The sequence below is a fragment of the Amblyomma americanum genome, chromosome 1, assembly GCF_052857255.1.
Source record: "Amblyomma americanum isolate KBUSLIRL-KWMA chromosome 1, ASM5285725v1, whole genome shotgun sequence".
NCBI classification, from domain to species: Eukaryota; Metazoa; Arthropoda; class Arachnida; order Ixodida; family Ixodidae; genus Amblyomma; species Amblyomma americanum.
Window position 1 is genome coordinate 42,258,318 of NC_135497.1, and position 13,644 is coordinate 42,271,961.

General features: G+C 43.9%; 3 protein-coding genes across 3 annotated transcripts in view; 2 read left to right on the forward strand and 1 right to left on the reverse strand.

Annotated features, from left to right (window-relative positions):
* The window catches only part of Grasp65 (Golgi reassembly-stacking protein 2), a 30,696-nt gene extending 29,582 nt beyond the window's left edge, over positions 1–1,114 (reverse strand). Inside the window, exons 1-2 of the mRNA XM_077645514.1 lie at positions 935–1,114; positions 40–120 (exon numbers count right to left, since the gene is read on the reverse strand). Of these exons, the coding sequence (XP_077501640.1) occupies positions 40–120; positions 935–997 (144 nt within the window). The 5' untranslated portion in view covers positions 998–1,114. The remainder of the gene's footprint in view (positions 1–39; positions 121–934) is intronic.
* Positions 1,115–1,324: 210 nt separating this feature from the next.
* Cdc6 (Cell division cycle 6) lies at positions 1,325–11,358 on the forward strand. Its single transcript, XM_077645517.1, has 11 exons — positions 1,325–1,769; positions 1,883–1,978; positions 2,139–2,338; positions 2,417–2,574; positions 2,952–3,058; positions 4,590–4,726; positions 5,353–5,447; positions 5,786–5,853; positions 6,478–6,683; positions 9,645–9,782; positions 10,943–11,358. Exons 1-11 carry the CDS (start codon positions 1,577–1,579, stop codon positions 11,033–11,035), a joined length of 1,491 nt encoding a protein of 496 aa, XP_077501643.1. The 5' UTR covers positions 1,325–1,576; the 3' UTR covers positions 11,036–11,358.
* A 1,469-nt stretch (positions 11,359–12,827) lies between these two features.
* Tsf2 (transferrin 2) overlaps positions 12,828–13,644 on the forward strand; it is a 50,625-nt gene continuing 49,808 nt past the window's right edge. The window contains exon 1 of the mRNA XM_077645519.1: positions 12,828–13,001. Within this exon, the coding sequence (XP_077501645.1) occupies positions 12,947–13,001 (55 nt within the window). The 5' untranslated portion in view covers positions 12,828–12,946. The remainder of the gene's footprint in view (positions 13,002–13,644) is intronic.

The following is a 13,644-nucleotide window of genomic DNA, read 5'->3' on the forward strand; positions in this document are numbered from 1 at the left end:
AGTCAAAACCTTGTCAAGATAAGCTGGAAAGACACGTACCAAGCGTGTGTTTCCAATGGCAACAATGAAATCAAAGAAAGCTTCCAGTCCAGCTTTATGTCCGGGAGAATTCTCTTGTACCTACATGCAGGTTCAGCAGACAAGCAAAAAAATCATTCAGGTCAAACAACTGCAGCAACCAGTTCATTCACAGCAAAAGACGTTGTATTTTGTTTAGTGCGCCATTATTCTAAACCCACCAGTAAATCCTGCCACAATTAGCATCAACGGCCCTGTTCATCATGCGTCCGCAACTTCAACGCAGGGCAGCTCCAGTGACTGGGACTGCAGTCGCTGGAGCTTTTCTTGTGACAATACCGTCTATTATAATTATTACCTATCACAAAACAAAACAAAGAATAATCAAAGCAAGACAAATTTAATACATCAGTGACGAAGGAATACCATTCGTTGGAACGCGTTTAAATCGGCTGGTTTACGTGAAAGCATATATGAGACTACGTGTGACGAAGTACCATTATGGCCAAAGCTAATTCCCTCTCAATGTGTGTAGTACACGTAGTACCGAGAAAGAAATGTTTGCTCGTGGAAAGTGGCGATCACCAATGACAGCTCGAACCAGACAAGGGAAATGGTGCAAAGCACGTAGCTGAGGTGTTCACAAATATGGTCCGCTACATAACCTACAAGCATGGCCAGAGCAGCATGCTTTGCGTGCCAGACCAGTTTTGTACGTTCCATATCTACTCGACAAACCAGCAATACGCGAAACTAAGTCAAGCGCAGCGCGACGTAAAGTTCATCTTCGGTACTCATTTGGATCTCTGTAACTTGCATCATCTGCTGTCTTGCTATTTGCGATATTTACAACCTTCAACGTGAAGCTGAGCTGTGCTGACAGTACCGGCATGTTTATTACACACAAGCTCCTTACCCGCAGAACGTGATATCCTTCCGTACCACCTCCAGGAATTGCACTACTTTGTGATCCGCCCATCTCGTATAACCGTCAAACGCTACAAAATCCTCAAACTACACATTAAATTGCCAAGTTCAAGACAAACCTAACGTGTACCCCTACGTGGCAAGGGGAGCCAGCTCGCAACAGCTTTCGTTTTGTGAGTTTTTTTTTTTCATACAGAAATCGGTGGCGTCACCTATCAATTCGCCCTGCTCTGATCAAATAAATGCGTGCGCGCATTTGCAAATGTACCTATGCAGATTTGTTTTCACTGAAAAAAAACTTATTTTACTCACCTTATGCATAAAATAATGTTCTTATTGTACTTTTATACAATTAGCCAATCGGACGCTGGCAAGGACCAGATGGCGGGAAATAACGAGGAGATGTGGCGCCAAACTGGGTATTCGCGCGCATTCCACTGCAATGTCAGCTGAGCGACGGCTGTTCAGATATATGGTGCCTTGTGGTGCGTCTTAAGCAACATCAAGAAGTGTTCTGCTGGCATATGTAGAGAGAGGCTACCATTATCGCTCAAGATATACAGTGCGTGATCTTTTGAGGGAGCGCTACCGGCAGCTCTTTGCGCGGCCAAGTGCGGGGACGTCTGTCGGCATGCCTTACACGCAGTCCGTTCTTCAGCTTCCCGTGCGAAAATCTTCGCGCTGTGCAGCGAAGACTCAGCAAAGTAGGAGGTCTCCTAGTTCAAGCAAGAAGGCCGTTTTTGACGAGAACAGCGCAAGCCAAGTCCATCGAGTTAGCAAAAGGCTCTTCTCCGGCGACGACGCAGCATGTTCCAGTGATAATGGTAGATAGCCAGTTCTTGTTGCTCTTTCTGCATGCTACTGATAGGGTTTGCGAACTGAGTTGACTTTATACAACTCCTTTTAATGTGCTTTTGCAACGGTGCCTTCTTTTCAGCGGCTCATCTTTCCGAAGCATCACAATCGCCGAAGAAGCCTAAAGCGATCTCCAGCCAGGAAAATCTGGTTCCTCTCTGCGTTTCGGGCGTCGACAGTAAGTACAATTCTACCTCCCGCGCTCTCTATGCATGATCTTAGTTCGTTTCTTTTTTTGGAAGTCAAGTTATAGAGCGGCGTGTGACCAGGCAGTGTTCGTGGTTTTCTATGATGCTAACACCTGCGGTTTGACCCTTCACCTCTTCCTTTTGCTGCAGCGTCTCTGTACCAGAAAGCAAAGCAGAGCCTGACGTCGCAGTCGAGTGTACGTGTTGTTGGGAGGCAACAAGAGATGGAGACAATGAAGGACTTCTTACACTTCCATTTGCGCTCACGCTCGTCTTCCAGTCTATACATTTCAGGCGCTCCGGGCACCGGGAAAACGGCCTGCCTGTCACAAATCATTTTATCTGCGAAGGTGTGCAGCTGTTATGTCTTTTATTTTGATGGTGCATCTAAATGTATTTCAAGCTGACTCAGGTGTGTCTCTTTTCAGGACCTCTTTACTTTCAAGTTTGTGTTTGTAAACTGCATGACACTACAAACCAGCTCTGCCATATACGAAAAAATTGTCACTGGCCTTGGCTTCTCCGCAAGTGGCAGCAACCTTCTCGACACCATACGCGCAAAGCTTACTACCAAGGGCCATCCCATGTAAGTTTACAGCATTGTTATCATTGCTGACAACAATTAACCGTGTAAAATAGGTGCTTATGAAGTGAAAAACACTGAATATTTTGATGCTCGTTATGTGTCATTGAAGATCCATTGCATCTGGGCTTAATTTTACCTTAGATTCTACTGTTCACATCTCACCTGTATAGAAAATGTAGGTTTCTGATTTTGTGCCTGAACTGCATATTGTTGTTTACACATTGAAAACTTGTGGCACGGCCATAAGTATTTTCTTTAAAATGCTGACCCTTACGAGCAGCTTGTTGCAGTTATAAAAGATAGCTGTGTGTGCAATGTCGAAAATGTTTGCTTAATTTTACTGCAGTCAATCATGGCCTTGAATGCTTTGGTTGCAGGGTCATCGTAATGGATGAAATTGACCAACTTGACAGTAAGAACCAGACTGTGCTGTATTCTCTCTTCGAGCTTCCTCAGCTGAAGAATTCTCGTGTTATACTTTTCGGTAAGTTCACCATCATAGTTTGGGGTCAGTTGCTTTTATGTGCTTTTGTATTTGTGAAGGTATTTGGGTGGCCTGTATTTAAACAAACGTGAAGTTGTTTCATTCTAGCTTCAAAAGTAGCTGTTCAACAAACACAGGACTCCAATGAAAATGGCGATTATTTTAATGAATTGTTAAAGTGTGTACAGATTGCTCTTGCATCATTTCTTAATGTAGCCTCTTTATTGTGCCATGCAAGTATTCGAGTGTGTATCAAGTGTGTGGAAGACAATTCTTCAGGCTGCGATTAGTCGCACAAGCACTGCCTCTTTCTTCATCAGACTTCACTGCCATGAATTAATCACGGAATGCAAGGGATGGTGAATAGATGCACTAGGCACTCAAATTTCACAACCTGGACTGTGGCAACAGTTGCACATTCATCGGGGGGCACTAATTACCATGAAATAGAAAACATGAGCTTAGAAGTACATGTGCTCTACGCTGTTTCTATGGCATAGTCCAAAGCTACCACCTGCCCACGCTATAAAGAGAGCCTACAAATGTAACTTTCTTGGTTTCTATCCGGTGAAAGTGGACCCATGTTTTGTCTCCCATCTGTTATTCTTCTGAGTTTATAATTTTCATTCTCACAATGCTGCACAATTCCTTGTAGTCGTTAATTCGTCTATCACTCATATATGCAGTGAGCTAACATAGCACCTGGTGTGTAGACGCTTAGGTGTACAGCATGTGGACATGGTGTGTTGATCCTCATATTCATTCAGGTGGTTTTTTGTGCCATGCCCACATGCCGAGTTGTATTTGCTCTGCCTTCCATTGCTGCAGTAGTTTCTAGCATCACCACTGTCAGCAAGTTAGAGAGCTGTTGCACACTGTTTGCACTTTCATGGTTTTAATTCAAGCTACCCTGGTATATATCTTTATATGAACTGACAGTAGAGGAATAACAGGGGGTCGTTGAGAAATACCTGAAAGCACCTAATAGTTAATGTCAGAAACAGCACGAAACATGGGACAGACAAAAGAAACAACACACACAGTGCTGTGTGTGTTGTTTCTTTTGTCTGTCCCATGTTTCGTGCTACAGTGCTGTGTGTTGTTTCTTTTCTCTGTCCCGTGTTTCGCGCTGTTTTCGACATTAATCGTGAACCAACTGACCCACCAATCCTCCCGTTTATGGTTCATTTCTCCTGCATCTGGCACTTCTTTCCCGTATCAGCACTGTGTGTGTTGTTTCTTTTCTGTCCCGTGTTTCGAGCTGTTTTTGACATTAAACAACTGGCCCAACAATCCTCCCTGTTACCCAATAGTTGGCTGGAAAAAACAAGTGCAGGCCAGCGGCATCAGCCTAATTTATGCTGCTTGTCATGGAATGTCTAGGACAACAGTAATGTTGACCAGACTTGCTGGCACCATCCCTCCTCTCTTCTCTTGCCCTCTTATGACACTGTCAAGCATATTTGTGCCCTCTTTTGCTCAGCAGTGCTCGACTGCTGATGATGTGCTTTGTGTGCATGTGGACGCCCAGGAATTGCCAATGCTCTGGATCTCACTGATCGTGTACTGCCTCATCTGCAAGCCTACGGCTGTCAGCCAATGCTACTTCACTTTGCGCCTTATTCTAGAGAAGAAATAGTGGCCATACTTACAGACCGTCTTAGTGAGGTATGCTTTTTCTTTTCAAATATCCATTATTTTGAGAATATTTAGCCATAATGAGTGCATGCCCCTAAATGTTTAGAGAAATTAAAAGGAAAAAGGGCTCACTAATGAAGGGAGGTTGTTTTGATGTTGTTTAATTGTAAGACCTGCACTCTTCTGTCTTGATTTAAAGAGCACGAGTACCTTTGTGTGCCATTGGTTACAGGAGATGACACATGTGATTTGGGGTGTGATTACTAACATGTCTCATGTCAGACATTTTGTTTAGTCGACAAGTTTACCACAGCTGGCAACAGGAGGAGAATGGAGCTTGTAGCTGCAACTCATTCAGTACAGTGTGACGCTCGTACTGTTTAAAGGAGGAATTTTCAGTCCATTTGCTTTCAAACCTGAGATATTTGTAGATGAATTTCTGTCACATTACTGTTTACTATTGCCAGGTCTTGCAGAAAGTGCATTGAAGTTTCATTGAAGCTTGATCCAGAATCAGTTTTACATTAGTGAAACACAAATAATGATGAAATTTATAAGAAAAAACTGATGTTTGTGCAGTTTCTCTGGGGCATTGATTGTGCATGCACCATTTCTGCGACCTCCAAGCTATTCTTTTAATCATTTGTTTATTTCAGTGCCATGCTGTAATACATCCTCAAGCCATTCAGTTCTGTGCACGGAAAATTGCTGCTTGCACAGGTGATGTTCGCAAGGCCTTGGATATTTGCAGGTACACAGCTATTCTTTTGCCATTCGGTTTTGCGTTGACTAGTACATTTTTTGTTTATTAGTTTCTCTTGTTCAGTTAAGTGAAATCGGGTGAGAGGTTTTAGCTATCATGGAACTAGTATCGTTATAAATTGGTCGATTGTCATTTGAGCTGAGCATTTTAGCCCAGTGCAAAAGCCCTAGAGTTCACAAAGTCATTGTTTGCCATGTGTGTTAGGAAAGGTATTTCAGTTTTCAATCTCAGTTCAGTTTATCTCATATTTCTATTTTACAACATTGTGCCAACATTGTACATCATTGCTCATATGTTGAATTCTGATATATTTCATTTCTCTCCAGGCGGGCTGTTGAAGTGGTAGAAGGTTCCACCAAGACCCAGCAAGTGTTGGTTCCACGACCTGAACATGGTGTGAATAAATTATATACGTTAAGTTTTGTCGACATTTATGGAATAGGATGTGAAGTTAGCCGCTGCGGTGGCTCTGTGGTTATGGTGCTTGGCTGCTGACCCGAATGACGTGGGTTTAATCGTGGCTGCGGCGGTTGCATTTCAATGCTAAACGCTAAACGCCCATGTACCTTGCGATGTCAGTGCACATTAAAGAATCCCAGGTGGTCGAAATTTCCCAGAGCTTTCCACTACGGCTTCCCTCGTAGCCCGAGTCACTTTGGGACATTAAACTCCATAAGCCAGGATGTGAAGTCCCCAGCGTTCTTTACACTTGCTTCTTTAAGCCTTTTTGTGGTTACCTTTGCAAACTCGTTTTACTTGTTTAAATCTATTTCAATTGCTTGTGATGAGCATGTCTAATACCCTTGCAAGCCTTGTAAGAGGCTTGCAATGTGTACAGTTTTTAGCTTTTAGTGCTTTAGTGAGCAAAGATGTTCGAAAAACACTGCCTGCTTACACCTGATACCACTGATTTTTGCATGCAGCTGCTGCTTTAGATTTTAACAAATCCTCTCAAAATTTTTCTCTTCCACTCTGTTTGCGTGGCATCTTTCACCAATTGCTGTTTTCTTTATCACAGGCTATAATCTGGGCTCTCCAAAGAAGGCACCCCTGAAGGTAGTCAGCATGGCTCACATCTCTTCTGTGCTGGCAGATGTCTTTGGGTCATCAGCAATGGGGAGCAAGGACCTCAATGCCACCCTGCCATTGCAGCAGAAACTGCTGCTCTGCACTCTGGTTGTACTGCTTAAAGTCCGGAAGCTGCGGGACGTCCCCTTGGGAAAGGTACTAGGCCCACTCAACCTGCTTTGTTTAGACCATGGCTTTATACCAAAGCCACTGTGCATTGCACTAGACTAGATGAGTGTTGGACTGTGGCCACAGACCTGTACTTTCAGCAAAATGCACAAGATCTTTACATTCCAGTTTTGTGACGGTCCTTATATTCTGGTCGGTAATAGTATAAGTTTGTGAGTTTTCATCAACTTTCACTTAGCATTACCAAGCAGCCATTGTCTCAAGTACTTTATACCAACTATATATACATTTTTTTCATAAATACTATACTGGCTAATAGTTGCATAACTGGGTCTGACTTTATTCTATGTGGGGTCTCCTGTGTTATGAACTCAGTTTCAGATATGCAAAGAGCACTCCCATGTTAAAGCTCTAAGGATTTTGGCCTAACTTATCTATACCTGGAGTTCTCAAACTGGGTTCCTTGGAGTTGTTTTTGAGCTCCTCGAGGCCTATATTTATGCATGCCTCAGCTCCCTTCTTTCCTTTAGCCACTTTTTACTTTGTGACCTATCATAACAGTTATTACACGCAGCAGTCTGTTTCACCACACTGCTATTTATCATTAATTGAATTATTTATTTATTTATTTATTTATTTATTTATTAGATACTGCCAACTGCCTTTTGGCAGTCCAGGCAGGAGTGAGTGAGTACAAGGTCGGCACTGCAAGTCAGAATAACAAAAACGTGAGTTACTAGGAACCATGAGAAATGCTTAGAAATACAGACTAGTATTGCGTCGGTAAAGGCAGCTTATACAAAATTATAATAAAGCGAACACTGACATCATGAAAAGAAGCAACACAGCAATGCAATGTTCAAAAACAGGAAACTGGCGACTCTAAAATTAATGCGCTTCATTGCAAAGATTGCACGAAAGACGCAAAGGATTCGACCGAAGACATATACTAGCGACTTTTTGCGGTAGAGCATTCCACTCTGCTATAGTTCGAGGGAAAAACGAGAAGCGATAAGCGGTAGTTTTAGTCTGTGGCATCACAATTGTTTTGCTGTGCTTGCCTCTGGTTTCCCTTGTTTTATTAAAATTGATGTAGATGTCTGAATCCATTTTTGTTGATTTATTAACGATATTAAACAAAGTTTATAAGTGATGTAGTCTGCACCAAAATTATAGCGATGGGAGGCCAGACAGTGTTCTGAGATCAGTGATCGAGGCTCGTCTACTATAAATATTATAAATAAATCTAAGGGCTTTCTTTTGCACGCTTTCAATGTTGTTCACGTCGGTCTTTGTGTGGGGATCCCACACAGCATCGGCACATTCAAGCAATGGTCTAATGAGTGTCGTGTAGGCAGCGAGTTTAGTCCTACTAGTGCAATGTTTCAGCCAGTGTTTAATTAGCCATAGCTTCCTTAGCGACGCCGAAATGACGTATTGGACATGAGCGCTCCAGGTTAGCTTCGAGCCAGTGACTACACCCAGACATTTAAATCTGTCAACCGTCTTGATTGCTACATTCTTGATTTTATATGTATAAATGAATGGTGTTTTCTTGTAATCATCATTTGAGGCGTTTTAAGTTCATATGCCAGGACTGACACCAATTATCGGTTGCATTAAGGTAGTCGATGGAATCAAAGATCAAATCATTTAGATAAATTAAAAAGAGAAGCGGTCCAAGTACTGAACCTTGCGGTACACCGGAGTACGGGAGTAGGTGAAGAAATCGCGTTTCCCATTCGGACATATTGTGTTCAATTAGTTAAATGAGTCAAGCCAGCGAAGAATTTATTCATTTTATAGCGCATATTGTAGCTTCAGTTTTAAGTCTTTTGTGACAAACACGGTCAAATGCTTTCTGAAAATCAAGAAAAAGCACATCTATTTGCCCGCCGCGGTCCAGCGCTGCCTTGACTTCATTGGTAATATGTAGAACCTGAGTAGGCATTCCTTCAAGGACCTTTCACTCGCATGCATGTCAGGCACGAAGGGAGGAGGGCCAAGATGCAGGGTTTCTCGGCATCTTTTGAAAGCTGCTGTGGTTTCCCGAGGGTAAAAAGATTAAAGACCGATACTAAAGGTAGTGACATTTCCCCTTTCTTCAAAGCTCCATGATCATTATTGCTTGCACGTACCCCCAATAGGAGAGACTTTTTGGCAGATTTAGAGAACGTGAAGCTTTGCCAGTTTTCACGATTATAACTTTATAGTATTACACTTAGTGGATATAATTTGTGCGATCACTTGCGTACTTGGTTATGATGCGGCCATGTTTTCTTGCACATGTGTTAAAGTTTTCACACTTTCCTAAGAAAACTAAAAACCACCGCTAGCTGTGCAATGCATCACCTAAGCGCACTCAGCCAATTGCAGCTGCAAAAGAGGAAGAAAGTTGAATGTAGAAGCAAGGGGGTCGGCGGCAAGGTTAAAGAATAGCACCACCTTCCGAGTATAGGGGGACCTTATTTTGGTTTTCGCTGAACGGCACCATAGTCATGAGCTTCTTTGAGCCATGCACGTGTACATGCCTGTGTACACTTGACAAACAGTGCACATTCTGCTGCTGCATGCGGCTGTAATAGCATGTGAATACATTTTCATTATGCCGTTTCTTGTGCATGGCTGAAGCACAGACCTTGCCAGGCTTGTCTGAGCACTTGAGTAGTGCGCTGAAAAGCAAAATGTGTCCTGAATTTTTTGGTTTCAGTGGCAGTGGTTGTGAGTCCAACTGTTGACTTTCAAGCCATTCTGCACTGCCCGAGTGCTTTAAATATGCCTCATCATATAGCTGACGAGGCTTGGACGTTTTGCTATTTATAAAAGAAGGCTTGATGTTTGATGTTCTGCTCACTGCAAAGAATAACTGTCCCTTAGCTAGCTAGATGTTGCAAATACAAGCAGTGCAGAAAAGTGCAATTTTGTTTTACCTTGCTTTATTGTGTGCTAAATATCATTCCTCTAACATCCAACTGTACTCTGTTTAAGCTCCAGGAGGTGTACATGCGCATCTGCCAGAAGCACCAATGTTCCACAGACCAGTCAGATTTTCAGTCACTGAGCACACTGCTGGAGTCCAGGGGCCTAATCGCTGTCAAGAAGCACAAAGAACTCAGGCTGTGCAAGGTATGAAAGACTGCAAGTTTTACAAATCCTATGGTCAGCTTCCATTTCGGGCTTCTGTAATTTGCTTTTACAAAGTAATTTGGGAGTACAGAAAATAAATTGCAGAAGTGCCTGCTGTAGAGGTTACTGTACCACATGTTTTGTTGGTGTTGTGTGACTGAGGTAGATTGTGACGATGTCAAGATCTTTTTGTGTGTGTGCGCGCGTGCAGCAGCCAAACCCCATCCCCTATGTGGGGTAGCATGTGGGCAGGTTTCTCACACTGGCAAACACGTGCTTTTTCATTTAAAAGCCTTGCCTCCCCTTTTTTATTTATTTATTATACCTCAGAGGTCCCTGGCTAGGACATTACATGAGGGGTGGTCATAACATGGCAAAATATGTTTAGGTGATAAGGCTTGGATGATGGGCTTCGATGGCAGACTTGAAGCGTGACAGGTCAGTGATGGTGACGATATTGTCGTTAATAAAATAAGTAGGAACAACTAAATAGTTATGGTGGTGGAATGATAACACGGAAGACTTGCTTACATTCAGCGTCATGAGTCAAGTGTCGCACCATTCTAGTACTTTAAAATCCTCTTGTAGGCTGGAAGCATCTAGGTGATTTGTTATTGGGTTTGTTATTGGGGGATTATTAATATCAATGAAGAAAAGAGTACCAAGAACAGTTCCTTGGGGCACACCAGAGCGGGCAGGCGACATCGGGTATAAATGTGAATTTACGTAAACAAATTGTTGGCAGTTAGTTAGGAATCCTCAAATCCACTCCAACACAGATGGATGAAGGTTGCGATTTAAACGTTTAAGCATTAGGAATTTATGGGGGACCCGCTGCGGTGGCTCAGTGGTTAAGGCTCTCGTCTACTGAGCCGGAGTACCCGGGTTCGAACCCAACCACTGCAGCCATGTTTCGATGGCGGCGACACGCAAAAGGTGCATGTGCGCTGTGCGATGTGAGTGCACGTTAAAGATCCCCAGGTGGTCGGTAAAGGATAAGGGCCAAAGAGAGGATAAGGAGAGGATGTCTGTATTTACATTATAAGATGTTCAAACTTGTATATCCTGTGGCATGTTTATTTGTTAGGCAAGAACATTCAGCTATTCGTATGTGCTCATATAAGTTGTCTTGTTGCCAATTTCCCATTTGCACTTTTCAGATTTGCCTCAGGGTGGATGAGAAAGAAGTGGAATATGTTCTTCAAGACAAAGCTCTTCTAGCAGCATGCCTCAATGATAGTGCTGTGCTGTGATTGTCAACCTAGGACATTTTACTTGTTGGGACTGTTGTACGGCTTCAGCTGCCTGCATGTCACACGGATTGACACTCTGACCCGAAAGAAGTGGGTCGAATTTCGATGGCGAAATTCTAGAGGCCCGCGTTCTGTGCGATATCAGTGCGCGTCTACAACCAGTAGCAGGCCGATTTTTATTGCCATCAGCACAATTCTGTTAAATTTTGACCTATATTGCCATTATAAAATGCACCACCACTACGGAATGATCATGTGCACCAACTTTCATGTTCACTTGAGGTCAATAAAAATCTTTCTATGGATGTTCTGTAGGCATCAAAGGTTTGTACTGAATTCTTTTACTAGTAGGCATTCCTTGTTTTGGAGCTCCCAATTCAACCTTGCGAGGCTGACTGCATAGTAACTGATCTGCATTAACTACTACTCTTGAGGCTGCGAGAGACAAGTTTTTAGACTGATGCAACTCTATAGTTATACTCGTAGCAATGGCGCAGAGGCTGTGGGCACTGTACCACTGCACTAGGTCACGAGTTCGAATCCATCCACGGCGAACGCAGTTGAAAGCGGCGTGCAAAGCATTCATGTAGTACCTAGATATGGGTGCACCTTGAACCACAGATGGGTGAAATTAATTTGAAAACCCTTCACAACGACTTCCACCTTATCCACTTGCTTGGGTTTTGCTCCTTTGGGTGACAAAGACTAGCCTTGCAAATAGGCGCTGCCGCACAAATGACGATTTCCCAGTATCTATAAAAGTTGTGAAAGGTGTTAGGGAAATTATTGGGTGGTGCACATGAACTTGACAGGATCTGGTCGAAAACCGGTTACTGGGTTCATATAAACGCGCGAGTCTGGGGTCGGGTTGACCCTGCCGAATGTGCTTGTAAATGCTGTGGAGTCGGGTTAGTGGAGGGAAGATAAATGCGAACCCGTTTTTTTTTTTTTCGCTTGCGTCATCGCGCCTCCGAGACAGTGGTAAGAGCCGCGATCTTGGAGGCTGCCACTTGTCGCTGCAGTTGAACCGGTCTCGACTTGCTAAATCAAGTTCATGTGAACACGCAGTCAAGTTGAGATGACCTAGATCAACCCGACTATCGGGTTCATGCAAACAGGGCTTTAATGCGAGGATCTGACTATGCCCCTGCTGGCCAACGCGAATTGTTGCGACTGAAGGAAGAAATTGCACGGCCTGCCCACTGGCTCCAGCTGAGCGACACTTTCTGCCACGAGCAGACGGAGAAGAGTTTGAAGGGATGCGAGAGGAAGGATAGAAAAGATGCGCGTCGGCAAAACCGCGTCCGCCTAAAGGCTGGTTCCAACCTTTTGGAACATTGCCGCTCATCGCAGCGACGACTCGAAACAGGTTTTTCCGCTGCAGCATTCGCTAGCATTTTCGCTTGCATGCCGCCTCCTGCCTGCCGGTGTTGTGACTGAAGGTAGAATGGAAAGGAAATTACACCCACTGGCTCGAGCTGAGCCACAATCGCTGCCACGTGCAGAGGACAGTTGAAAGATACTCGAGGAGAGACAGGATGAAGAGACGCGCGTCGCATAACCGACGCCAGTTTCATGCAGGTGCCTCATTGGCCTCATTTTTGCACCAACCTACCACGCCTACCTTGACGGTAGCGACACGGGCGACGCACAGGCGACCGCCACCTTGCTTTTGCGACATTCTGGCCAAATATTAGCTTCAAAAATTATGCCTTTATCAGTAAACTGTAATTCACGCAATACAAATGTACAAAATAGAATATTTGTGCTACTTTTATTTATAGGAATTATTAAACGGTCATCTGTCCACCGGAAGCGACACACCTTTTGAAAGCGTTGCCTCCTACCTGTTACCGATTTGCGGTATGCGCGTGCTCAGCTCAAACTTTGGGCACTTTGCAAAAGTTGGATATGTGGTCGTCTCTGAGGCACTTATCGTCGTTTGTTGTAATAGCAGTCTTCCATGGTAAGTAGGCGCGCTCCCTCAACTCCGTGTAGCAGCTAACACGCATCGCAGCCGTAGCTCATCCCGAGCTGACTCCTCGCCAGGCAGACGCGCTAAAGCATGCGAACCACACCTTGAGCTTATGGCAGATTTCGCGGCTGAGTGACTGCCCTTTGTTCTGGTTGCTTCGTTTTGTGGCCTGTGTACTACATGATCATAAACGGCCGGGTTGCCGTTTCGTGAAGTGGTATTGATCGTATGCTCCAACTTTCTGGCTTTCGCAACTACACAACCTTGTTTACTACAAGACTACTTGACTTACAGGTCACCTGTATGAGTCTTTCGCTTCGCCTTTTAGGCGAATTTTGTTTGAATTGTTTCACGCCTAACCTGAGCAATTACCTGTGTTATTTCCAACCTGATCATGGTATGGCTGGTACAAATCGGACTTCGGCCGCCCGAGACGTGCTTGACGTTGTGGTGCAGTGGTTGTATTGATTGCTGATAATGATCAGGACATGTCGGACTGGATGGGACATTCTTAGTAAAGTAGAAAAAGTTTGCGCGAACTGGACAACAAAGAAAGGAATGCGGAACGAGCTTCTCATGTGTCCACTTCTGTGTCCATTTTGCGCAAGCCCCTCTATTATACTAAAAATAATAG